Source organism: Pygoscelis adeliae, unplaced genomic scaffold (genome assembly GCF_000699105.1).
Source record: "Pygoscelis adeliae isolate BGI_AS28 unplaced genomic scaffold, ASM69910v1 Scaffold63, whole genome shotgun sequence".
In the NCBI taxonomy this organism is placed as follows: Eukaryota; Metazoa; Chordata; class Aves; order Sphenisciformes; family Spheniscidae; genus Pygoscelis; species Pygoscelis adeliae.
Genome location: NW_008824414.1, coordinates 4,327,636 through 4,355,022, shown reverse-complemented (window position 1 = coordinate 4,355,022; position 27,387 = coordinate 4,327,636). Strand labels below are relative to the sequence as shown.

At 35.8% G+C, this 27,387-nt stretch overlaps 1 protein-coding gene across 1 annotated transcript in view; it reads right to left on the bottom strand.

Moving 5' to 3' along the window:
* CHD9 (chromodomain helicase DNA binding protein 9) overlaps positions 1 to 27,387 on the bottom strand; it is a 92,136-nt gene that overhangs the window by 49,798 nt on the left and 14,951 nt on the right. The window contains exon 4 of the mRNA XM_009320846.1: positions 6,525 to 6,862. Coding sequence (XP_009319121.1) covers positions 6,525 to 6,862 — 338 coding nt within the window. The remainder of the gene's footprint in view (positions 1 to 6,524; positions 6,863 to 27,387) is intronic.

Here is a 27,387-nt window from a genome sequence, read left to right as displayed (position 1 = left end):
TTATAAATTTCTGCATGAAAGCATAAAGATCCTTGGCTAAAATCCCTTTTTCCACCCCGAAACAAACTGTTCTGAACAGAAACTATCTATTCTGTTTCTATGAAAAAGAAACAGCACACTGTAGACACAGAATAAATAATATCACTAGACTCCATTCCAATTTCACTCTCTTGCCTTTTGAAATTTAAAACTTATCTTATTACATAACATCTAGAAATACTTTAACAATTAGACAGTGTAGATTTCTTCAACATCTATTTCCTTCTTCTGTAACTACAAACTAAAGTAAAAATGTTGAGAAACTTATACCAATGGAAAAGTTTAAAAAGAAGCCATCTCATGAGCCATTATTACTTCTGATCCTTAGCACAAGACTCCTAACGTGGTTTAGATCCACAAAACTAGAAGACTTAAAGTACCAGCAAGACCACCAGGAACCGCTATTTGAGGAACATTGCAACTTCTTTCTTATAAAGTAAGAAACAGTAAGAATCTGCTCCATTCCCTTTCTGTTTGATAGCAGAGAACGTGATGGAAGAGTTGTCAGCACTTTGAACAGCTTTAAAATTATGAAGAACAGTTTTCAAAGCCTTCCAAATAGTGAACATGAGGAAGTATTAAAGAAGAAAGAAAAGAAAAACAGCAAATACGTATTAGGCATGTAAGAACTAGTAAGTATTGCTGGCCTTCAATGCATGCCTTTAATACATCATTTTACTTCAATTTTCCCAAAACAGAAAAACATCAAGTAACTAATTATTAGTGTCCAAAGCCACCTCCCAAATGTTTTAATTCGTAGTCAAAACACTTTGTTATATTACTAGCAATAAAACTCCTGTGTTATCAACAGTATTAGTATTCATTTATCACTAAAAACTTAGCTAAAAATCTTATCTATTAGCAAAATACAAAGCAGGTATTTCCTTGACAAGGTAGCATATCCTCTTGGAATGAGAGTTAAATTGGTGGTATAAAAACAGTAGCTCTTATCCTTTTAGTATATGTTTAATGAATAATACTAACACACTAATATTAGCCACTGTCTCCTTCTCCAGTTATGTTTCATATTAATAACTTTTGGATTGTGCACAGATTTTTAAAACACTCCTATAGTCTTACTGGAGCCAACAGCCATTTCAAGCTCATACAACATTGGAATAATAATGCAAGAGAACAAGCATTTAGTTAGTTATTCGACAAGACCAAACTATTTTGCATTCATATATTTTTCAGCAGAAACCTAAGATTATATCACTTAGACCCAACTTATGCATCAAAACTGGAATCTGGGAGCAGAGCAAACTTCACCAAGGAGTCACAGCTCAATGCACAGGATGGTCAAATTTGGAATTCGTGTGCCATTTCTAATCACGACAGAAGTAGTTTATGATCTAACAGGTCTAACAGAACAAAAAGATTCAGTGAGATCTCTTCCCTTTGAGCACAGACCTATTAGCCAACATTTGCCTGACTTACACGAAACCCAAAAGACAACTCACAGTGTCTGCCTTCTAGGAAATTCACTTCAAGTTCTATACATTTAAACTTAAATGATACAGGCTCAGCGTAACAGGTGAATCACTTCCTTTCCACCCCTCTTCCCATGTCTCCTATTGCTAATTGAGTTTACAAAGGTTTCAAACCATCTTAACAGCATCATATCAACACACAACCATATAAAGATTTTCTGTCGGGGCCTTGGGTCCTAAAAATGCTCTGTCTTGACAGTACATGTGAGACCTACTTCAAGGCAACAAGGACATTTACTCGTTTGAGTAGTGAACAGAATCACATAGGACTTGCTGAATTCATTACTACATAATTTAAGGGTTAATAGAAAAAAAAATAATCCACCATTGTTCTTTTAGCACATGAAAATACAGCCATTTCGGATAACAGGAAACAGTTTTGAACTTAAGGACTACCACCCCAAATTGAACTTCTATAAATCAAATTCTTAGGATTTGGGGGATTTATTTATTTATTTGAACTATGCAGTGATAAAAAAAATTTCCTAGATGTAGTCTACTGATACTGTCCTTTACATCACCAATGCGGAGCTGCTGCTTTTCATCAGGGCCTTGATATTTAATTTTATGTTTGAGTAGGTGGGAATACATTGAGAGCTATAAAACCTAAATGCCAATCTACTTTTTTGAACAACAGAATGTTCACAAATTCATAATTCCTCAATCCTTCATATCAAGTGGTAAGAAGTAGACTTTTTAGTTTAAATATGCATCACCTTAAATGGAAGAACTAGAATTATAATCAGTTAGAAAAAAGCTTATAAATGGAAATAAATTCTATGCAAAAATGTTAAAGGTTTAAATAGATTCCTAAGCAGCAACGCACGTTGGTAAATAGCCAGGATATGAAAAGTGGTTCTGCGGTCCTCAAAAAAATTGTAAAGTAAGTTAATTTTAAAGAATTAACTTTATCAGTAATCAACACAAAAAGCAAACTGGTTACTCAATTTGGTAACACTAAATACATTACACATGCATTCTTCTAATAATTTCTGTCATACACTTACAATGTTCTTGGTAACAAAAGAATTTAGTCATTTATCTTCACCAATGCTTATGGCACAGCAACTTTACTAATTACTGAATCCAGTTCTAAACCATTTGACTGAAATTAACAGGCATTATTTCCATGACTTCAACAGGTCAGAGGCTTAAAAACCTTAATCCTCACCTTTAGAAAGAAACTACAGCCTGCCTAGAAAGTAACTGCTAGTAATTTATAACTAGTAATGATAAATTGAAAAGAATCGTGCTATAAATTTCTTCTGTACGTGCAGATCTCATAGGACTCACTAAGGAAAATGCAAGTTAACATGTAGCCCCCAAAGACATACCAATTATGTTTAATTAGCAAGGGAAAAAAAAAAAAGACTGTTTAAAAATCATCCTGTCCCTTAAATTCCGTAAACTGAGACACAGTAGTTAAAACTTACTTTGATCCTAGATGCGGGCTACACAATTTCAGTAAAAGCCGTATGGTATTACATTAAAAAAAAAAGGTGTGTTTTTGAAACACACATGGCTACCAGGACACAAGGTCTGTTCAGCAACTAGTGTTCCAGCTCTGCCAGATCAGCGAGGCAGAGTATCTCATTTTCACAGCTGGACAACTGTGTACCTCTGCAAATCCTCCTCAAGAGCAATACAGGATGTGCTACACAGGATACGCTACACAGACAGGACCCTTGTAAGATCCCAGCAAAGTCTATGATCACAATCTAAATAAGAGTTTGGTGTTTGAGTGCTGGACTAGAGAAGGTACAGTTGTGCTCATATTGGATAGGCTATGTTTGATGCTAGCAGAGATGTGAAAGATCACATTAAAACAATTCTCCAAACACTTCTCAAAAAAACCCGAAACAATGTATTTGTTAGTAGTTTCTGCTCTTTCAGCTCTAATACTAGCCTGCAAATCAAACAGGAGTCACCTGAAACACAAGTCTGATCTTCTCAAACACACATAACTCCACACCACCTCCTGCACCAGTCTGGCTCTCAGAATCCAAACTGAATCAGCACATTGAACAGTTACTGCAAGTTAAATATGTTTGCTATAGAAAACACTGAATGAAAAGAAAGATACTCACCTAGGATGGACATATCATAGTGGAATTCCTTCTAAAAAGGAAGGCCAGATGCATTCAAACAAATTCTCCACTATTGTTACAAACGTATACTTAGCTTATTCTTTTTACTGCAGACCTTTATTGGTTGTAAAGTTTCACTCGTGATTTTGTTGCTTGTAGAAGAACTACAGTTGATAACAGTTTATAACAGTTGGAAATTGTTTATTCATCTTTTTAATCATGAGGGGACTTTTTACTGTCTTCAGGTTTTCTTTCCTGCTTAAATAGCAAGCAGTCATACATACAACTTTGCTATTTTTTTAATAGTTTTTCTCCTCATTGAGTAAAAAAGAAAAAAAAGTAATTTTTCTCTTAATTTTAAACAGAGCTCAAAAATCCTTATTTCCAAGAGAAAACCAAAAGTTTTCATAGAATTGAGGTCCTCCCTTTCCCTTCTAGCCCAATAAAGCACTTGTCTTCTGAAGGTATTATTTTAACATGGTACAATTTTCTCCCAAGATTCAGTCAGTTTGTTTTATTTTAAGATAAATGAGAAAACCAGTGTAGCAACACACACATTTAAAACCCCAATCCTATTTTGACATGACAATAATTTCCAGGATGTGCTTAGATTCGTTAAGAAATACTTTTCTAAGAATGTAAGATAGGAAGAAACCTTTAGAAGAGTTGTTTAGCCTTCTAAAACCCTTATTAGTTATTGGATTTAATTTTGTTCTTCTCTAAATAAAACAAATCTTATTAATCACACAATTCTTTTGACCACCTTTGAAAGCACAAGTATAGCCATTCTATAGTAAATATTCTTATTATATAAGACCAATCGTTACATTTGCATAGAGAACAGTCTGGTGAGATTGTACTTTTAAAAAAAGGCCTTCTTGCAATTACTGCTCTTCAAAACCACTATAGTATATTCTTTGCTAAACAGTTCATATTTTATGTATTTATATAAATAATACAAAATAGTGATAACACAACATAACAGATGAAGCTGTCTGGATACAAAAATGGAAGTATGTGGATGCCTCAAAGCATTTGATTTACTGCTCTCCATCAAAATACATAGAAATTCTGTAAAATCTGTAGTATGTGGCTCTAGAAGACTCTCTTCACCGCTCTTTAACAGGATCTGACTGCTAAATCTTTAGGTATGTGTCCCACGTAGTTAAAGCAATACCTGGCAGCACGATTAAGTTAGAGTGCTACTGGGGCATTAGTTGATTAGAGTGGTAAATAACGGGGAGGCAAACCTTCACAGCTGAACGCAAAATTATGAAAAGTTGGCCATCCTTAATTAAATGGGAGTCTCTCTACTAGCTTCACTGTACTTTGGATCAAGCACAAATATCACGGTTAAAAACATAGTTTGAGAAACATCTATTTCTCAATTGATGCTGCCTCATGAAATCTTGAAAACTGATCCTAACTGATGTGCCCAGCTACGCATTTCATGAAGACAGAAAACTGAATGCAGATGTAACAGTTTATTTCACTTTTCTGATTTAAAACAGTAAAAATATGGGAACTATCTAGTATATCATAAGGATGATATTTTGGCAGGTTTTGTTAATTATCTGAAAGAATGAATAAAAAGCACACTAAGGTCAAGTCACATAAAGCTTCAGGAAACTGACACTAGCTAAACAACACTGTATAAGTTCTCCCATTAGACAGACACACAAAATGTCTGTTAGAACATAAGTAAATTCAGAAACATGAAAGTGAAATCAGCTTTGGAACTACACATCCAAATCCCACTTTAAACAAGATGGAGAAAGAAAAGGAAGCACTATACAGTGCGCAAAGGAGTATTATGAGCAGCATTCATATGCCAACCCATAACCAGAAGCGAAAGACAGACCATGAAAGTTCAGGTTAAGAATCAAGTTGAGCTTAGAGTGGTAACCTTTATACTATAGGATAACATCTCAAGGAAGTTGTTTACTTCAAATATATAAGAAAAGCACTGATCTCTAGGAAAAAAAAAAAAAAAGAAAATGCAGAGAAATGGGCTGATTAAAAGAACATTCATTTCTGCTCCATATACATGAGAATATACATATGTATATGAGACATTTAGATTTGGAGAGATATGCCAGTTAATATTTCTGCTACTGCAAAAAGAGCACGGATTGAAAAAACAAAAATCAGACTGTAGCTAAGATTTCCATTTCAAGTCCTGACTGACATACTTAACATTGGAAATTACAGTTTCCTTTAAAAGTATACAGGAGAACTAGTTTAGCTCTAGAGTCAGAAGATGTGCCGCCTACTGAATCCCTTGGAGTGTTCATGTAATGTCTTTCGAAAGCTCCTTACCCCAAGGTATCCACCCAGCTTGACCCAGCTGAGTCTGCAAAATTTTTAAGAGGGCAGATTAAATTGATATGACTGAAGACTACAAAGTGCTTAGAATACATATTTTCCGATATGTACTTTACTTTTGATACATGTGATATCTACAAGAATATTCACTTACTAACAAGTTCATTAAGCTTCCAGTTTCTTCCTATGCAGTTTATCATGCAAACTGTATTGAAGATACATGCCAAAATTGATAAAGACAGCATTTATAATACCAGATAAAACTTAATTTGGAGTCAGAACTGATTACACCACACTAGATGGAAAATACTTCGGTCTTGTCTATGCTTCAAAGTAAGTATAGAATAGTTTAGGATATGAATTTAAAATAATTCCTTTCAAAAGGACAGTCCTACAATGATTTTTATCTAAAGAGAAAAGAGAGCATTCTTGTTCCTGAATGAGAGAGTCCACACATGGACTTAATCAGGAAGAATTTTGTGTAGGCAGCGGAGGAGAACATTTTATTATCAGCAAGCACTTTTCATTTTAATCAAGGATTTACAGTCTGAAGAGAAGTGAGAAGACATTTTAATCTACTTACCCAATTTTTGTTTTCTCTTTAATTTTGGATGAGGAACCAGTTCTCGGTTTTTTGCTCTCCTTGTCCTTTGGTTTGGATTTAAGTTTTCTACCCTTCTTTTCCTCTTTTCCTTCAGCTGAAACACTGGGGAAGTTTTCAGGACTCATTACTCGTGGAATGTTTCTCTCTCCTCTCTCTTTTGCTTTTGCAATCGCTTCAGATATTATGCGATTTGCCTTCTCTTGTTTACTTTCCGAGTCTGCTTTTTTCTTCTGCTTCTTTTCAGACATTGCCCTCACCTGGGTATTCTGCAACTTAGTATATGATCCTGAACCATCAGTCTTCTTGGAGGAAGGAGGCTGTAGCACGAGACAAAAAAAGTAAATAAAATCACTTTATTTTAAGAATATAACCATTTCCTGAGAGAAAAAGTGCAAATGTTTTTGATCTGGATATGCATTTAAAAAAAATTAAACTGGCAGGGACTCATGCAGACACAAAAAAGAAGGAATTCTGTTTATACCACAGAACGGCGTGGGTTTCAGAATAACTACATCAATTGTGGGTTTTAAACAACCAATCCATGTACTGAAAATCGGTAAAAAAAAAATCTAAAATTCTCTCAGCCTTATTTCCACCTCTGTAGTTAGAGACACCAATCCTTAACCTTGCAAGCATTCCTATACATTTGACACACACCTCCAACATCTCCAGTAAATGTTCTTCTCATAAAATCTGAAAAAGCAAAGAACTCCCGAAGGTAACAGCATCAGTATTTCGGCTTTGGTAAGATACCAGGACCACAGATACCTTAAAGCAAACGAAAGATCTACAAGACTAACTCAGTGCTAAACAGAACAGATGCTTGAACAAAATCAAGATTAAAAAACAGACAAAAGACAAAACCAAAACTAGAATTACACAGCTCTAGATTCATAAAAAGATCAGAAAGCAGTACTTCTTTTATTGAGATCATCAAAAGGCCAGTGCCTTAGTTAGAAAATGTAACTTGTTTTTATTTTCAGGTTTTTAATCAGCGCTTCATAGACACAGAGTTGTTTACGCTAAGAACGCAATATTCAGATTATCAGCCTCTCAAACAGACTAGAAGACATGTTTTTGCTTTCCTCCCCTCCCCCCTTCCCCTTTGAGGAATGGAAAGAATTTCCTATTCAAACAGACAAAAACCCCAGCAGATAACAGTTATGTTACGTTCTCACCCGTAAATGCGCCTCTGCCTACAGCATGAAGAAAAGCCACCAGGAATTTCCAAACACATTTTCTGGCCAAATCCAGTGCACTTCACTGGATACATTTTCTATACGTGCCTCATCAAAGCCCTAACAGCTGCGCTGCAGCACCGGGAAGGAGGCAGGGTTCAGGATCACTCTCTAAAATGCCACCTTAAGGCCTACAGGCTACAACAAATAACCAAGACTCGAGAAAACAGCAACAAGCTCAAGATGGCGATGCAGCACGGCTCCCGCAGCAGCAGCCAGTAATAAGGAAGGTTATTCAATCCCATTAGCCTTTTAGCCCAAAGAACCCCTCCTCCTCCCACTCATTCAGGCTTTCACTTACCCTTCCTCTTGGCCTCTTCACTGAAGACATTTTTGGCGTCAGACAAAGGCTTGCCCTCTGCTTTTTCAGCACCCCAGGCAGTGCTCAAGAGAAAAGCATTGAAAGAAGATTGCTAAATGGCCTATTTAGCGAGCTGCAGCCAAGATATGCACAACCCTCCACAAACACACATTGTGATTTATCAACATATTCCTCCCTTGGCAAGTACACATCCGCTGATCCTCCAGCTCAGGTATGGCAAGGGCTGCCCGCCTCCCCTCCAGAGCGGGGTTTCAACAACAGCTGTAAGCAGATAGCCAGATTCCAACAAAGCACAGAAAGAAATGAATGCACAAAGCATCAAAATGCATCAGCATGAATATTAGAGATGTCGTTAAAAATACTGACTCCTTCTGCGGAAGTAGGCCAGCAGATGGTGCTACCCGTTATTATTCCATTAGACTCTGCAGTTTAACCCCCAACGGACTGCTCTTCCCTACTTGTGGTACGGGCATTAACTCTTGCTTCTCCACCTCCTGCAGTACTGCCGCCCATGTTTCTTCACTCGGATGGAAAATCGTGGGAACTAAGCGTTTTTCTGCCTCAGACTTCAGCTCATGGCAACTTTGCAGTTCCAGCTCTCTCATCGCAATGGGGCTGGGGGACGGCACGGGGGGACAGAGACTAAAATCTGAGTCTGTGGCCTCAAACATATTTTGCTCTCCAATATACTTTTTAACTTTTTTTTTTCATTGAATTCATTACTATAAGCTAGCAACAGTGACTGTAGAAGCATTTGCTTACAGACTTCCCTGCTTCCTACAAAAAAATGTGAGAAGTCCTTAACTTGATTTCATCCCTCCGCTCCCTGCCCAGACCTAAGGGTCGCTTTGCGGTGTGAAAATCTCCTCTATTACATGGGACACGGCTACATGGTAAACTCCTCTTTATTCCAAGGATGTTTTAAAGTGCTACTTTAGAAGATCAGACAAGTTTTTCAATATGTATTGTCAACATAACAAATAAAACAAAAAAGACGACATGATCAGGTTTTTTGAAAGGGTATTAAAAAAACAAGAAGCTTTTGACAGCATAGCTCCATCCTAGCAGATTCTCAGAAGCCCATTAAAGAAGAATGAAGAAAGATCAGGATTTGATTTATGTTTTCCTTAATACATATTTATACTTTTACTTTGTGATACATATGTGGTTTTCCATAGAAAATTTAAAATACTGCAAGGATTTTGAGATTGTTAAGATTAGGCCTTACACTTAATCAGAATTTCACTTCTATTTAAGATGCATTTCAAAATAAAGTTCATTGTCCATCGAAAATACTAGTGGTACCAACACATTAAATGGATTCTTTTCTTAACAATACCACTTAAATTCAAAGATATTTCTGTAAACATGCAGCTTAATCACAAGGACAATTATTAAATTTTAATTTTACTTTTGAGAACTCTAGCCAAGATGCTTCTATGTTATAGTTACAGTATATATAACAAATTGCAGTGATTTATCTTTTAGGGTTATTATTTCATAACTTAGTAATAATGCTAAATAATGTACTATTTTGCATTTTGAGATCAGCTAAACAAAAAATATTGCTAATGTACTCTTGGTATAATTTCAACTCTAAGCCAAATGCTACTAAAGCCAGTATGGTTAGAGGATTTTTAAAAGAAATCAGTACATTCTTGAACATTCCTGGGCCAGAAACAAACAAAAAAAATGCCTAATAATTAAGTGGGCAATATAGAAATGGTGGCTTTTTCATTATTCTTTTCAATAATCGTCCTAGATATTGTATTACTTTTAAAACAAAGTTTCTTACACTACATTTCCTCAGAGCTCCAAGCTGCTTCCTAAGTTTTTCCTCAACAACTTTTACTACTTTCTTACTGCAGAATTGTGAATACGCTGGATGAGGCTACTGTATGTTTTAATTCCTCAGGCTGACCCTCTGCTTCTTGCTCTATACTACTGCTTCTGTTTATGTCTCCTGCACTGCACAAACAGTAAGCTATTTGTTAGAAAACCGAGAACGTATTTTTTTAATCTTGCTATGACATTTCTAACCATATGGAAATGACATTCATGAAGATGCAGGAAGGCACCAGCAGCCAGCCATTCTAAGCTAAATAAAGCTGTAATGAAACCTTCATCAAGGAAGTCACCATTGTCACAAAAACCAAAACTGAAAAGCAACACAAGTGTTTTGAGATTAGATGAACCAGAAACATGCTTGCACTACAGAAGACAATATCTGCGTGTACTTAGCAACTAAAGCAACAAAAATCATCTAATTCAGCAGAGGTCTTCTATTCTGATAATCATTTCATGCTTCCGAAAAACGTGTGGCTATAAATAAACAGTTATAAATCATCATGCACACTGAAAACAATTTCAAAAGCTACATAGCATCTACAACAAAAAGGACAAAGCGTTTTGCCAAGCCAAAAATACCCCTCCCCCTTACTGAGAGGGGACACAGATCAAACATCCTAAAGGAGCATATCCTTCTGCCAATGGCTTACAAACCTATTCCATCTATCAGCATTAAGAAAGAAATTCTTAACTGACAAACGTATAGAAGGTGGAAAGGAAGACCCTGAGACAGCCACATATTTAAAAGCCAAAGATTTTATTTGGAAAAATGTTTTTGCTTTTCACGGTTGCAAAGATAATCATCCAAATATAACTGAACGTAAACCAATGCAATGTTGTCTTGAGTCTGCACAGAGAGAGCTCCAGGGTATCTGCTGCTGCTGCTAATAGCTTTGCCAAGCAGCAGCAGAGTGCAATGAACAAGCCTCCCATCAGTTCCCTGCTGCTCCCCGCAATCCTGTGGGCAGCAGGAAAATTGGCAGGAATCATGTCAATTCTGTGCTACTGCTGCTGCCTGCAAGGGCCATTAACAGCAGCAGGTATAGGCCATACTGCTGTTCACATGGAAGAGCTAGACCGAAAAAATACTAAGGGTGGAAAAGGTAAGACAACAGCTGTAGACTTCCCCACATATGCCCTGATTCACAGCAGCCAGGGGAGCATCTTCTCTTCGGCAGTATTCAAAAGAACTTGACATGCTGTCTTCCAGGAGTAGAAGGTACACTACACATGTCTGAATGATATTCTGATTAAACTAATGTAAAAGCAATCAAGTTACCAGACAACATCGAGAGACCAAATCATGACAGCAGTCTTCCCAATAGCTAGCAGTACTCTGAAAGGCATTTCTCCAACGTTCTGTTGTGAGTTGCGTAGGACATGCATTTGAAGACCTTCACTGGCATAACAGTACTTCCCACAGCACGGACAAATCACTGTCCTCAACACTTACAGGCATTGGGTTTTTTCCCCTTGAAGGCCTAAACCCATTTTAATTTGCTCCACAACAACTGATAGTTTCTTTGCATCCTCTGCATATCACTACAAAGGAAGCCCCAAGAAGAAAGTAAGTTTAGCATAGAAAAAACTTGTATCTCCTAGAAAACCCTCCCAAATCCTGCCTTATCTGTTCCATAAGTAAAACATTGCTTCTACTGTAAGAACACCTTTCTTACAGTAGGTATGGCCATTCACGGTAGAGGAATATTACTTTCAATTTTGTGCGTGCACAGAATCTTCAAGACTAAATATCTCTCTTGAGTTGATATACTCTAAGGACTGGTAATCCCTTTCCCTGGAATTTTAACGAGTCACACATTCCTGATTTAATTATATAAATCACTTCTTTTTAATAATGATTTTCACTTGCGGATCTACTCACCAAACACTAGCTACCACTAAGAACTAAATTACAACCCTAACTAGTCTAACAATAGAAAGCTAAGGTTTACATTTGCAATGCCTTGAATCATTCTTCTACTTCCACTGGTAGCAGTACACATCTGCAGGAAGATGCACATACAAAGTACCATATGCCTCAAGAGCATAACAAGTTCTTGCTAGTCTACCAGGTCCTTAGGAATATCAAGATGACCTTGACATCAACTGCACTGAAAGCAGCTAAAATTAGCCACCTGGAAACCCGATCTTCATGCATTACCACATCATCTTTGTCCATGTTTATTACTAAACAAGGAATCCCTTTGCGCATGTCAAGTCACCAAAATAGTATCAATATCACAACTGTAATACAAATAAGTTAATCGCATAACTAACGATAATCAATAGTTTGGGGGGTTTGACCAAATTAGCTTCGCATTTTTTCACATTATAATCACATCAAAATTTGAAAACTGCAGTTGCTTTTAAGCTGCTATGGTGAAAAATCTTCAAGGAATATCCATTCATCATTTGAATTATAAAATTGTATTTAGGAATGCAACTTTGAAAAAATGCATGAACTCAACTCAGTGACTTCTGAATTCCATTCTAGTACTTCGAACTTTTTTCCTCTAGAATAGTCTGCATAAGTAACTCTTTTAGCGATTTTTTACTGGTGGTTTTATAATAAAAATGTGTATTTATTAAAAAAAAGAAAAAAAAAAAGAGCTCATACCCTTGACAGAGTCAACCTGTAGAAGATTCCTTACAATCTGAATGTGTGTCACCCCACATGCATGCAGAAAGGAGCCTCCTTTGCTGAATGGCAATCCCAGCAAAACAAGTGGTTTTCTTTAGATGATACACTGAAATAAGTTTTCCATGGTTAATCAAGCTACTTCTGCACAACTGATGGGAACATCACCTAAACATGCAGCAGGGTTTCTTTTCTCCAGAAAAGTGCCTTTTTTTTTTTTCTCCCTTCAGAGTTCCTTCTGAATTGCTTTTTATTTTCTTGTTCAACAGTTGCCCCACACCATCTGTTGGGATTGCTCTACAAAGCCAAGAGCACTGGCAAATGAAAATCCACGGGGTTCTATCATTTTTCCATTCTCTTTGGTGCATATACAGAACTAAAAGAGCCAATGAAGCATTCCAAATTGTGGTTATTTCAATATGCTGATAATACTCTTCCTTCTATTTCTTGATTATCATTGCTCATTAATGTCTCGGTGTTTAAGGGATACAAAATCTCAAGACATACATATGTGAAGCCTAACCCAAATTAAAATAGACATGTTACAGATAGATTAAAAGAAAAGGAAAGAGATACAGGGGGGGGGACGGGACTGGGTACCTTTTCCATCTTCCATATTTGTTATCTGTAATGTTGATAAATGAATGGCTAACAACTACAGCAATGTGGCAGGCAACAATTTTTATCTGTATAATAGTCACTTCAGAATGTAAATTTGGTTACTGTGATTTGTACCTCACAAGGCATTTAACACCAAGCTTATGACCAAATTTTACATTTATGTGGAAATGAAAACATTACTGTAAAGGTCAGCAACCTTAAACCAGTCATGTTTCTAAGATGAAACAAGCACCTGCTTTGCATGTCACAAAGTCTCTACATAGGGTGTTGTTTCTCATCTAAATGCTACAGAATCCAGTAATACATATCACTAATCATGTTTCACCACTTCTATAGCTAAGATACCATAGTTGTGATTAGTAGCAGCTTCTTAACCAGCAAGCCTCTGATTTACCATATCATTCATTGGGAGAAAATCAAGCCACTGTCCAATGTAACCAGATGCTGCTAACCTGGGCATGCTGCAAAGACAACATCAGATATTAGAGAATGAGTCTACAACACACGTAAGCTTCCATTTGGAAAATTTTGTTTGAGGACAGTTTTTTTGGGGGCTCAGTGCCAAATATAGTTAGTTTTTTTCTGAATATTTAGTAGTGGTATAAAAACTGTGTGCAACTTTCATTGTAATTCTTAAAGGAAGTACTATTTAACGGAGCATATTAAATTGCCAGGAAATTAAAGAGATTGAGAGCTTCATCCTGCTTGCTCTGCCAAGCTACAGCATTAGATGTGTGTCAGTTTTAGTGGCTTGGTGTTCTGTGCCCATCATGTACCCACTTCTCTTTGGTTCTAGTCTGTAATGGTGAACACAGCTATTTGGAAAATGGCATACAATACCAACAAAACCTACTGCCTCAGCAAAATTTCGCAGGTGCTGTTTTTCACATGCAGAACTAGTAACACTGAGTACTTGTATTGATCTAAACCTGATGCAGTGCATATCTTTTGTTCCACCCATGGGGTGGGGTCCCCACTAGAAGTACCTCTATACTTAACATGAGAAAACTGTGGGCTCTGATATATGAAAAAAACGTAATAATCACATTCAAGACAACTGGCACTGTGGATGCACAATAAATTTGAATTACTAGGCTCAGACCAACTTCAGAGTCGTGCCATACCTCTACTTCTACAGATCTTCTAAAACCTTTAATACCTATCCTAAGGGTCAAAATGTTTTAGCAAAAAACCTCCACTACTCTGTTTCTTTCTTGCACTCTTGACCGATCTTACCTGACTATTTTCACAATTATTTGACTCCTTAAAAAGAGTTGACTTAACTCAATACTCTATAAAAGGAAAGTCAGGTTTCAGTTCACTGTTTGAAACAAGTCCTGTGCAAGCATCTGGAAATAAATCTGTAAGACACTTCACCAAATACTTATGGGCAAGAAAATAACACAGATCTTTCTGATTTAAAGAGACTAGTCATTAGAGTTCAAACCCCCCAGATAAAGCCCTACAAATATATTGATCCACTGAAATCTCACATCAAAGACATTCTTAGAATATACAGGTAAGAGTTAGCTTCTTCTGGAACACACCCCTGTTTTTACAACAGGAAAACTTTTACTTAACAGGTGAAGCCAGATAGCTTCTATAACCGTGGGGAGTGGAATGCAGCGAAGCCGCAAAAGAGAACAGCTCTCCCCAACTTTTTTTTTTAATGACCTTTTATACTCCAGAAAAATAGAACATTAACCGAAACTGCATTAATTTCTAGCCTTTCATCACTGAACAAATGTCAGTTAAAGTAATTCCTCACACCAGTAAGTGGTGCTTCAAGAACCTGCTGAGTAACAATATTGGAGAAAATTAGAATAAGCTGTTAACTTTGTTCTTCTGTGTAGGAAACCTTGCATTCCCTCACAAGATTAATTCAGTTTATTTTTGCATTATATTTTAAATCTAAAGTAAGGGGACTCCCTGAACAGGTATTAAATGTAAATATAAAGTGCAGTGAGGGATGCTAAAAATAATTTTTACTGCACTTAAAGATCTAAGCTTTTCTTTAGACCAAACTACTGAAACATGTCTTTTTTTGAATGCCTTTCTGATTTCAAAAAGGAAGAAAACTGTTATTTACTCATATTCTGCCTTCAAAAAAATAATACAATAAGAAGATACTTTATTTCCTAACTTTAAGACTGATAAAGGGAAAACAAAACCACCTCACAAAATGGAAGCGAACAACAGGAAATCCCTAAATGACTTCTGGCTGGAGTAAGTTTGGGTTTTCTTCTCCCTCTCCCCAAGGTAAGTCCTTGTTTCAGACATTTTCCTGGGGTTATTTTTCGAGGCTTTGGAAAAAAGACAAACAATATACAAATGTTTATTGTAAAACTGCAAGAACAAGCACCACCAAAAAAATTCATACACACAAAGAATTAATTATTCTGTAACAGAATGATTCAGTATCCCATCTTTCCAGTTTGCAAACATGAGGTATCTTGAAAACACAACACATGGCAACAAAATGTACCAAATATAAGCTTACCGTGGGCAAGTTTTTCTAGTCCTTCTGCTACTATCTGAATTTTTAAAAGCAGATGTAGCAGCCATATGAATAAAGAGGGCAGAAAAATGCCAATATCAGTGTTGTGAACCACATCGTTGCTCTTCAGCTGTCTACAGAGCTCTGAATGGTAAAGTAGCAAAAAGAGTTCCGCAGACACCAGTGGATTTTTTCCTAGTGCTCCTCAATCTAAACCATCCCTACAGCAACTAAAACCCATGCCGGTCTAGCAAATGCCACACATTTTGAAATTTAAAATAGGAGTACCAAGTAGTAGCCCATTTTACCCCCCCAACTAGATGCTTCATCACTGGACACATATGACATCTTCATGCAGTCATCATATTCAAGATTAACTTACCAAAGGATACCATGACATGGAGCTACATTTGTTCACTACAACTTCAAACCTCACTGGTTGTCCCAAGGAAACACATTATTAATACCTTCACCTGACTGGCCTCTTTCCCAGGTTGCTTGATCTAAAACAAAATACTAAGATACACTAAATGCGCCGCCAACCCCCTAAGTGACAGAACAGTTGTCCCTCATAGAGCAAGGAACACTTCTGTCCCTTATTACGAAGCCAGTCTTTGATAATCATACATTCTTTGACTAAAGACTTACAAGAAAGATTTAATTTTAAAATATTCAGCTAGGTTGTTTCTCACCTCTCAGGTTACAGTTATACATGCACATTAAATTACAAGTGACAGCTGTTCAGTTTTTATGCAGCTTGCTTTTGAAAAGAAACAAGGCTATACAACCGTGCCATACAAGTTTGTGCATTTATGCTTCCAAGCTCCTAATAATTTCTAACCCATTGATCAAATTTAGTCAAATTAGAAGAACAGGAATCTCGGAGACGTTCCTACCACTTACATGAAGCAGGCAGACAGGTAGAGAGGAGATATCTTACTGAGTGAAATGAAACATGAGCTCATTCCTTCTTGGACCTCTGGGAATCCACATAAGACATTACAATCATAGTAACCACAAGCTGCAAAATCCAACCCTTTGACACCGCATAATCTACTCATTCTTTCTTTTCTCCCTATTTCCATATAGATTCTCATCTGACAGAAGGAAACCTGAACAAAAGTTCTGCTAAAGCAATGCTAAACGGGCCTTCCTGTTACCTAACTCCTCTTCCCCCTTTCCCTGAAGGCATTCAAATGCATCAAAACCAAAGAACTGTGGAAATGCTATAGGGATCCATATTTCTTCAGAAGATATTTTGACTAAGTAGCCAAAATATCAGTCTTCTACACCTCCTGTTTTGCTATTCCTGTTTTAAATTCATGCTTATTAGTATCGGACATTGCCTTCTAACTTCTATTTTTTTCCTTCCTACCTGTGCATCTGAGCCTTTTAAATGTGCACCTACTGACAAGACTCCCATGACAAATTACTACATTCTATAGGTTAAGAAATGGCTGAATAAATACTTTTAAAAAGGCAAATGCTGTGGAGTGTACTTGTCCATTTATGACAACATTTAAACAGTTGTTCCTCTACTGAAGTATTAATTTGTCTACACATAATGTCATTCTCTAGTGTTAAATTATGATTGAAAAGTTCCTTTTCAATGTATAAATTAAAATGTATTAATTTTGACGTTTTGAGGAAATTGTGTATTCCCAGAAATGCAGGGTTTATCACTCTTCCCTCTTCCAAAGAGTTTAATATAGGAAATTTAAAATTTAGGATAATGTATCCTGAAGAGATTCTGCTTCAATTCTCTATGTATATTAAAAACAAAACAAAACAAAAAGACGACTGCTGTAATAGTTTATATTTCTAACCATCAGTTTCAGAAACTACTGCTTACCTTCTACACTTTTTTTCTTTTGATATTCTAAAGTGCCTGTCCTGAAAAAAAGACAAATTCACAAGTTTGGTTGTCTAAAGTCAGAAAGACAATTCACACGCTCAAGTTTAAATGCAGAAACAAGTCTTGCAATATGATGGTCGAAGTAAAGCTTCTGAAATGTAATCTTTTTTTACTGACACAAAGGAAGTTAGTCTCTAATGGGAAAGATTCTTTCAGAAACTGCCTGCCTAGAAAGGAACAAGATCTATACTAATACAGCAGCTCACTTTAAGGCCTTATGAGTCACAAAAGGAAGTTAAGCATTAGCACTTTTCCAAAACTGCAAGCACGATCAAAAAGCAAAACAAGTGGCCAAATAAAAGCCAAGCTTGTATTTGCTTGGAAATACAGAACATCAGAATTCTGTAATCAGAGTGCTAAGAATAATAAATTCAAATCTGTAACAAAAAAGGTGACAAAATACCTGAAATATACTCCATCCACAAAATAAGGCAAAAGAAACAAATGTTGCACAGAGTACATTGAACTTTTAAAGTTTCCCTTTTCACTGCAACTTTTATTGCTGTTTTCTTAAAATATGTATTTTCTATAACAGCTCAAATAAACTCACATTAATACACTAGAACTCTGTTGCTAACTCCAGCTCAGTACATATATATTATCAAGTGAAACTATCAAGCAGATGCAGACTAGGAGTTCAATAACCTAACTTTAAGGCATACCAGCTATGAAAGCAACATACCCAATCTGTATATACAACAGAATGCCAATACTGACCCAAAGCGTCCCCACATAGCAAAGTAATAATATCTGTGTCAATTACCAGATACCAAAATAAATACAAACTGCAATGCACACTGTGAAACAAATACTGTGAAAACTAAAGACACAATTGTGATCGACCATTACAGCTATATGCAGTTGAAAACATACCCTATCTATCTTTTGCATATATAAAATTACCTCACATTAAAAATTGGAAAGGGGTAGAAAGAGGTGCACAAACTCAATCTGAATAAATTAAAATTTTAAAAGCTACATTTTTTTCTACATTACTAGAAAGTCTTTCACGCCAAGGAAAGCCTAAAAACTGGTGGAAGCAAGCATGCAGCTTTTTCACCTGCTACTGTAAACTCAGGTTTGAGCTCACTGGGAAATATCAAGATACAGGACAATCTTTTCAACACAGTAGATACAGACAGAAGATTCTAAATAAAGGTTTTCTTTTAGAAGCTGCATAAAGCTTTAAATTGTAAAGAGCAGCTGAATTTTTTACTTTATTTATTTTTAAGGAAAAAAGAACATTTGAGTAACCTATACATACCATACAAACTAGAGGGCATGAAGCTGAACGTGTTGAGATAGCTTTTATCCAACCTCTTCACCACACACCCAACAACTTAAATTACATAGGCACTATTCAGATTTACAGTCTTCAGTAGATTTCCATATTACTTTAAAAGTATTCAGGTTTTAGCTACTGTCTTCTTTTCAAGTAGTCTTAAATCAAGTAATTTTGTTTACCTTTAGACAGAAATGATGACAAAATCCTTAAAAATGCTGATTTTAATGTAAAACAACAAAGAATTGGCTGCAAAAGTGTGCAGAACAGTAAACAAAATTACAAAAACTCCAAATTAAACTGAAAAAAGAGCTTTCCTCTTTCCATTTTCCATGTTGCTACCTGCCCACTCCTGTTCTAAATGGCCACCGCTTTTGTGTGCCATCAAGAGAGTAATTTTCTCACATTTTTCATTACCAACCAGAAAGGAAGACCAGGAGACAAAAAGCCACCCAAACTACCTCCAAAAAGAACAACACACAAGGAGCTTTTTATTCACCTTAATCCAAACACCCAAGATCAGCTTCAGTATGCCTATCCCAAGCACACTAAGAAACCAGCAAGGTAAACATCTCTTACTTCGCAAGAAAAAGCAACGGGACCTTAATGGTAGCTGGTTCTTGTCAAAACTTAATCTCAGTTAAAGTGTTCCTTCTACATCTCTCATGGGAGTGGCCTTATAAGAAAACATTTTTATAATTAAAAACAAAACCCCTTTCATCCTCATGAAGTTTACTATTGCCACTATTTCCTTACATTCTCCCTCTCAAAATCTGTTTGTTTTTTGTCCCAGAGTCAGAAGTCATTACAGTTGTGAAGGGTTGTAAACTGCAGAACCGTCCATGGTCTATTTTTTGTACTCTTCTGCTACTTAGAGGAGTCACTTAACCTACTGAAGTGATGAAAGCGGAGGGCAAGTAGGCAAGAACTATGCAGAACTAGCATGAACCTGCCCACCTTTTGGCTCAACGCCTCACTTCTGCAATTACCTACAGAAAGGAAAGCTGGGCTAGGTCAGGGAAACAACCACAGATTAAACAAAACAGAGACAGATTCTCTTCCACAACATGTTTTAACAGCATAATTTACCAAATTCTACTCAAATTTTGTAGTACATTGAGTGCAACGGTAATATAAAATTCACTTAGAAGCAAAGCAGCTTATTCAGAGTATGAAGGCTCCTGGAACAACATGTCGCAACTGATCACTGTCCTGGTCAGTACCAGGAAATGATTCTATGATAATATTGGCAACCTCCTTTTTTAATTTATTTTTTTTTTTAGTTTTTAAAAAAACTATGCATTTTCACTGCTCGTTCATGGCAGAACAATGAAGTATTGTGAAAGATGACAGACGTGAAAAAAAGATATGATTTGATTCCCTATTAATAAGGTAATACTGATCGTGAACTATCTTTAAATCAAAACAGATTGCATATTCAGAAAGGCTAGCATCTAAGATCTCTATTTACAATAATTTTATTCACTAGAAGCAGTTAAGTTTAAAAGTTTACTCAATCTCTGAACATGGCTTTTTTTTTAGTATTCCTTGATACCTAACAAAGTAACCAAAATGTTTTCAATGTTTGTCATTTCAGTGGGACAAAAAAAATCAGCTCTTAATATATGTTAAACTATACTGACAGAAATTGGGAAAAGTAATTTATTTTTAACATCAATAGCTAGGGAGTCACTAATACCATTAAAACCAGTATTGACTGCACAGCATATTTTCCAGTTAAATTAAAGGGGGGCATACTTCTTTCTCTTCAATTCAAACCAATTTAAATATTTTTACGTCAGTTTCAATGAACTACTTTAACAGCTTTCTATGCCAGAATCTCCAATATAAAAGAGTACTTGAGCATATATGCAAGCCTAATGAAACCATTCCTGTTGAATCTAGTTTTCTCAATTAAATATTCCTGAACAAAATCCTCCCCCCAAATTGACAAGGAAAACTAAATGCCTACAGAACAGGAATTTATCAAAAAGAGGCAATGGTTTGAAAATAGAGGTCACAAGCCAGAGGATACTACCGGGGACCAACAGGATTCAATTTCAGGCAAAGTAAAAAAAACAAAAAAAGCAAAAAAACACCCCACCCAAAAAACAACACCAAAAAACATTTTTCCCCAGAAGTCTCCTAAAAAAATTTCTGGAGAAAGAACATAGCATCCAAGAGCTGCACAGGGATAACCATTAAAAAAACAAAACAGCAGGGAGCATGAACTTTTGGTAGGGATCAAACAGAAAAAGTTGCAAGACACGTCTCTAGAAACATAAGCATAGCAGTAATTTTTTATCTCAACTGGGTCTGGCTATTAGTAGAAGAGGCAGGACTAGACCCAGTGTAACGCTCAAGACAAGAGAAATTCTCATCAATTTTAATGGAGTTAAAGTCAACAGAAACTGCTATCAATGTACAGCAGAACAACAGCCTGGTTAGAGACAGCAGTGTGCGGGACAAGGACAAGGACATCCTCAACCACAGCCAGGAGCATACCTCTGCCCCCAAAAAGCAAGGTTGGGTCGCCATTTCTGAAAATCTCCTGAAATCAGTCAAAGCCTGTACGCATTTGCAATTAACTACGTCAAGCCAAAAAGCACACTGGGCTGGCACCCTAAAACATGCCTCTTGTGTAGTATCTGGAGTTGATCAGATTTCATCATACCACATGATTGCAGGTCAAAGAGTCCCCCATAGGATGATATAAATCGGAGCTACAACACAGACATCAAAATAAATTCGCCTAATCTTTGAGTTTGGTAAGAACAATTTTTTAAAAAGACAGTAAGACACGTCTGATTTTGTCACTCATATATTCCCTAAATTAATTTACCTGCCTTCCCTGTGACAACTTGTGTTCTGTAACAGCTGGTTGCTGCTTTTAAGACTTGCAAGAACCAAAGTTTCTGCTACAACAAAATTTACACATCAAGCTGACCCATACCTGGGCCTCATGAGCAGCTGCTACAAAGATTTAGAAAGAAGAAAAACAACCCAAATGTACTGCATCTTCTAGCACTATTTCTTATCCTTCTGAAGTATAAAAACAGGTACCGTAAGCTGTAGCATATTGCAAGTCACGAAAAGCAGAATAGCTAGATTTTTCTAGTAAGTTTGCTTAAAATACTATTAAAGAACTCTCCTTCTATATGTGTGGTACTCAGTAAAAAAGATGGTACAGTGAAACAATTGTTTTTAAGATTACTTTTAAGATTATTTTAAAAACCTATCAGTCAGAACTCTCTTTCCGAAACAATGTTTCAAACTACAAGAAAAGAAACAAAATGCTCAGAACCAAAATATTTGGGATGTTGTCTTTAACACCAAGACCAACTTCTCTTTTCTTTCCAACATATAAACTAAAAGTAAATTGTGAAGTCATGAATATCCCTTAAAAGAGGCCTTCCTATCAATCTATGAAACTAGTTCTGGTTTGCAATTCGATACGCTACTGAATAGCATTATGTGCACATAGATGATATGCTACTAACATTGAAATTACCTTCAAATACAGACTAACTCCTGAAAAAGCAGTATGTAAAAGATGGGAACATTTTCCTAAGATATAAATTAAAATGCTAGCCTTCACAGTAAGACATCAAGGGAGCAAAAAACCCAAGTAAGTGCAAACAGAAGCCAAATAACACACACAAAAGAAAACCTGCCACATTTAAGAAAGGGGAAAAAAAAAAAAAAAAAATCACTCTACTACAAATTACACAGCTTTCAAAAATGTAAGACTTGTCAACTGCTTCTAGCCTAAAGCTACATTCCCAGATTCATTTATCAAACTTATTCAAATCAACATAAGAATTCTCAGTCTCACCATCCTAGAAATCCACTCACTTGTATTTATTAGCCTTAAGAGTTCCCAAATTCAATCCACTCAACACCTGAAGATAGACACTGTCTTGGAAATCCATGTAACCAGGAACTTGTGCTAATTTTTTAACCTGATAATGGACAAAGAAAAAATACCTCTCCAGATGTAGGAGGCTGTTAGGTAGACAAAGTGCTGGAAATTATTTTGATCTCTCTATATATTTAGAATTAACATAACAGCTAAAAGAAATTGTGAAAGCTGAGTGCACAAAGCACAGACATCTGGACAAAAGCCACATGAATTCCAAATGTACTTCAGATTCTTTGGCTTCAAAACCATACTACTGGTTAACATCTTCACGAGTTCTGCTTCTCTATCAGTAATAACACTTCACTAGCACTTTATAAAGTGTTGATTTTCTATAAAATGTCTCAAGATGAAGTGCTGTTCTGGAAGTTTTAGAGGCAATGGTATGTTTGAAGCAACTCCAAAATTCAGACTTTAGATAATAGTGTTAGACAAAGCATATTAGTGGTTACTGGTGCCAGTGGATAGTCCCACAATGAGCCCACTTGCACCCTCTTTGCATTTGAGGCTGTGGTTCCACGTGCAATTATTTTTCCTCTACTACAGAAAATGATACTTCCCACTCCTTCCTCTTTCTGCACCACTGTTTCTATGGTACACAAATCTGTTCAACTAAGGGGAGAACTAAATCAGGAACTTGTAGGCCTGAAAAACACCTCCAATAAAAAAAGTACAAAGTTTCTCTGCACCTGAATTAGTTTCCCAGTTCAGCTCATAGCAAAAATGGTTGCATTAACACAATACAAAGTGGAAGAATAGGAGCTTTTTTCCATAAACTTTTTTTCCCTTAAACTAATTATACTTTAGGCATATACTGAACTACAGCTTTAACAGTCTATAGTATGGGTTGCTGTCTTTAGAATACAATTTCAGACGGGTTTTATTTTCTGTTTTCTCTGTAATTAGGTACCACTTCTTCCAGAGACTAAGCTTGCACAATTACATCAGTACTCTCACATTACTGAATTGCTTTATAGTTCTTCAGTGTTATCAAGACATCTGCTTGCAAATAATTATTTAGATTATTCAATCACACTTATTGTGCAAATTCATTTAAAAAAATTATCTATTTTACTTATTTTTATCAACTAGTCTCACCTTGGTATCTATAGGATTACTCCTGTAAGTTGACCTAACCAGAAGCTTCCTCCTATGCTTGCCATCTATTAACTACTTTTTACAAAAATAGTTCTCTTTTGGCACATTTTAAAGACAATTACTGCAGTCATTTAATGTGTGTGCAATTATCTCAGCAAAAATGATATTCTTAAATTATAACAATCATTACAACAGCAAGTACTTTGTTTTAGAGAGGAAACATACACAAAGAATTGGACAGCGTAATTATTTGCCAAGTGACGAAGAGACTTAAGAAAAGCATTAGTGATAGCAAAAAAGATTCAAAAGAAGAATGATGAAACAATTTAACTCTACCCAACAGAGATGGTAATTACTAACAAACTCATAAAGCCTTTAAAACAGTAAAGCAGATACTGTGGTGCATTTTCCCTGTCCTTAAAAGTCCAGAAATTTGTCTTTCCCTTACTATACAGCTGTATTTGAAAGGAAAAACAAAGCAAATGAAAAATGGAGAAATTAAAAATTATAATAAATATTCATCAGTAAATGTGTTACAAACTTATCTCACAAACATGTACTTCCTTTCCCCAACCTATGCAATTTGTCATTTTAAAAAGAAATAAAATGTATAAAATGCTTATATAAAATTTAGATAAAATATATACAAAAGGAAATGCTTCACACACATTCAACTACAAATAAAGCTATCAAAATATTGCTACCTTCAATGGTGAATACATCATTGGCAAAAAACCATAGATTAGTAGTGAAAACATTTTATATACAGCTATAGTTTAAAAGACTTAGTTTGTTGCAGGAACTGCACTACTCGAGCTCAGAGATGTTGTCCTACTCCTCATTAACTCTGTGCATTTGACACAGCTTTGCCACTTTCACTCCCCTCTATTTGTGCAGGCCTTTCTGAAAATAATGGAAAGAAAGCAAAAAAGCTGGAAAATACGGTACAAAGAAGGTCAGTGGAGGGATTACTTTCATTACTTGTACATACATGATAAACCTATTAGGTGCTGGGAGATGACAACTGAATTCTGCTGCCGCACTGTGGTAGAGACAATTTATTAAGCTCCTACAAGGAAGATGAAAATTGTTCTTTAAGCACAGAAAACTAAATCCAGAGTATACAACTCCTAGAAATGTTTAAAAGGAAAGTTCAGACAAAGATTTACATTTGTTAATATGATGATGTCACCCATAAAATTAACCATAATTAAAGAAACCAGAACAATGTAGGTACAGTGGATATGCTTAATGGGAGCTATACCAGCACTATTAAGCATTTTAGGAAAAAGAAGAAGGTTTTAGGGCTCTCTTGGTTTGGGGGTTGGTTTTTTTTGGCAGGTGTGGGGTGTGGTTTTTTACATTTCAAGATTACAAGATATGATTTTTAATGCCCCCCCAACCACAAATGCTTACTGGAACAGATGTCTAGATTTCAGTTTTCAGATGATGCAAAGTACAGCACATTTTGAGACATGTATTTTGTTATGCTCAGTCCCACTGAAAACTGTCATCCACTGCTTTACAAGCAATATATATAGCCAGTCTCTTCTACAAGGAATTTACATAAAGTGTGATCAGTTCATTACTTTAAAATATTTCTCATTACAGGCTCACTTACAATTAAACTATACAAAATGTAAGAAATAAACTCTGACAAATACTCTATCCTTGACTTTTATACATCTTCCATAACTGCATCTATCAAGTAATTGGCTTGTTGTACCTACCATAACTAGCCCAGAAAATACATCACTGGTTACTACGTATTTCTCCCATAAAAACTTTACAGTGCAAGATTTCATATACAAGAAGAACAGCAACCAATGACAGAGTAAGAGGTTTAATAAGTGAGAGGTTTTTAGTGGAATAATCCAAGGGATACTTGTCTACAATCAATTTAGAGTTGCTATAAAATGGAGGCATCTGCTAACACAGTCAAAGGTGAAAGGCCTGAGACTATTCAGGACATGCATCTCAGCAGCACATAAGCCTGGACTTTGATCAGGTGGAACTTCGTTCCATCTCTGATGATATGCTCATATATGAGGTTATGCCATTCTGATATATACAGATGTCCCAGGGTATGACACCAACCAAGCAATCATCTACATGTTCAGACTTTCTTTGCTAAACTTTCAACAAGAGCAAGACAAATTTTCTCCAAAAATAGTGTCGTCTGGTGCTATAAAACAAGCAGTAGGAAAGCTCATGCTTGCAAGCACAAAAGCACTTGCATGTTTCAAGTCAGTTTAAAAAAAAAAAGTCAGATGTGAGATACTGGAATTAATGAATATACTGAGTTATCAAGTTAGGTGCCAAACTTTTCATCACGAAAGGGAAAAAAAGATTCACCTGATTTAAGAACTAAGACTACCACCTTGTCCTATAGCACTTGAGATTATTAATGGAATATTATTTTCCAGTTTAATCTCAATTGTTCTCCTTTCATGTAGGTAGCCAGAAGAGATTAAAATGCTTATTACAAAATAACATACACAGTGAGATGGTTGTAAACTTCTCTTAGGACAGTTTATACTTCAGATTATCTTTCCAACTTCCTTTTTCTTCTAAACATGCAGAACTGAATGTTGAAGCCTGTATTTTTTTCGTCTTTTTTCAACTTTACGAAAAGCAAATAGATTATTTAGCTTTAGCAAACTCAAAACAGTTTTAAGTGGAGTTAAAAAGATCAGAAGTGTTATATTGGTCAAAGCTGAGGCTACACAAATCTTCACTGCGTTTCTCCACTTTACTTTCTGTTCTCAAACTAACTCTGATGAAAAATGCATGATGTAAAATTAAGAGGCACGATTTATTTATAATTGTAATCTAATTACAGCAGGCATAGAAAGTATAATAGCAGCATAAGACATTCTAGATTGTTTTTAATTCTGCAGTAATATTACACTGAACAGATTGTATTAATTTTTAAATTAGTTTCTATCGAAAGAATAGCTGTACAAGTAAAAACATGATGAGTATGCTTACTTTCAAATAATGAAACAACAAGTATTTAATGTTCATTCTTAATTTTATATAACCTCAGCATAACTGTAGTTAAAGATCTATGGTTGTCTAATGTTGGGTCCATTCCAATAGCTACAGTTCATTAACTATTTCATAAAATAAAGTTTTCCTTTCTGAAAAAAAACTCAATCATTATCAAAGTAAAACTGATGAAAATAATTAAATCCACTAGTAATCGTTTCCTCAATGTATACAAAAGCCAGTATGAGACATTGTCTTGTTAAATAATAAACATTTCACCTTAACTATTACATATGAAAGTTATCAAAATCCCTTCCCACCTAACTCCTTGCCTAAAAACAACCAGTTTCAGTAAGATCAGTATTGCCTCCCATCCCCTACCTCACCTTTTTCCTCTCTGGTTAAACTACTCACATTTGTGAAAAGCTGAAACAGAACAAACTCATCTTGAACTTGAAATTCTACAAAGCAGT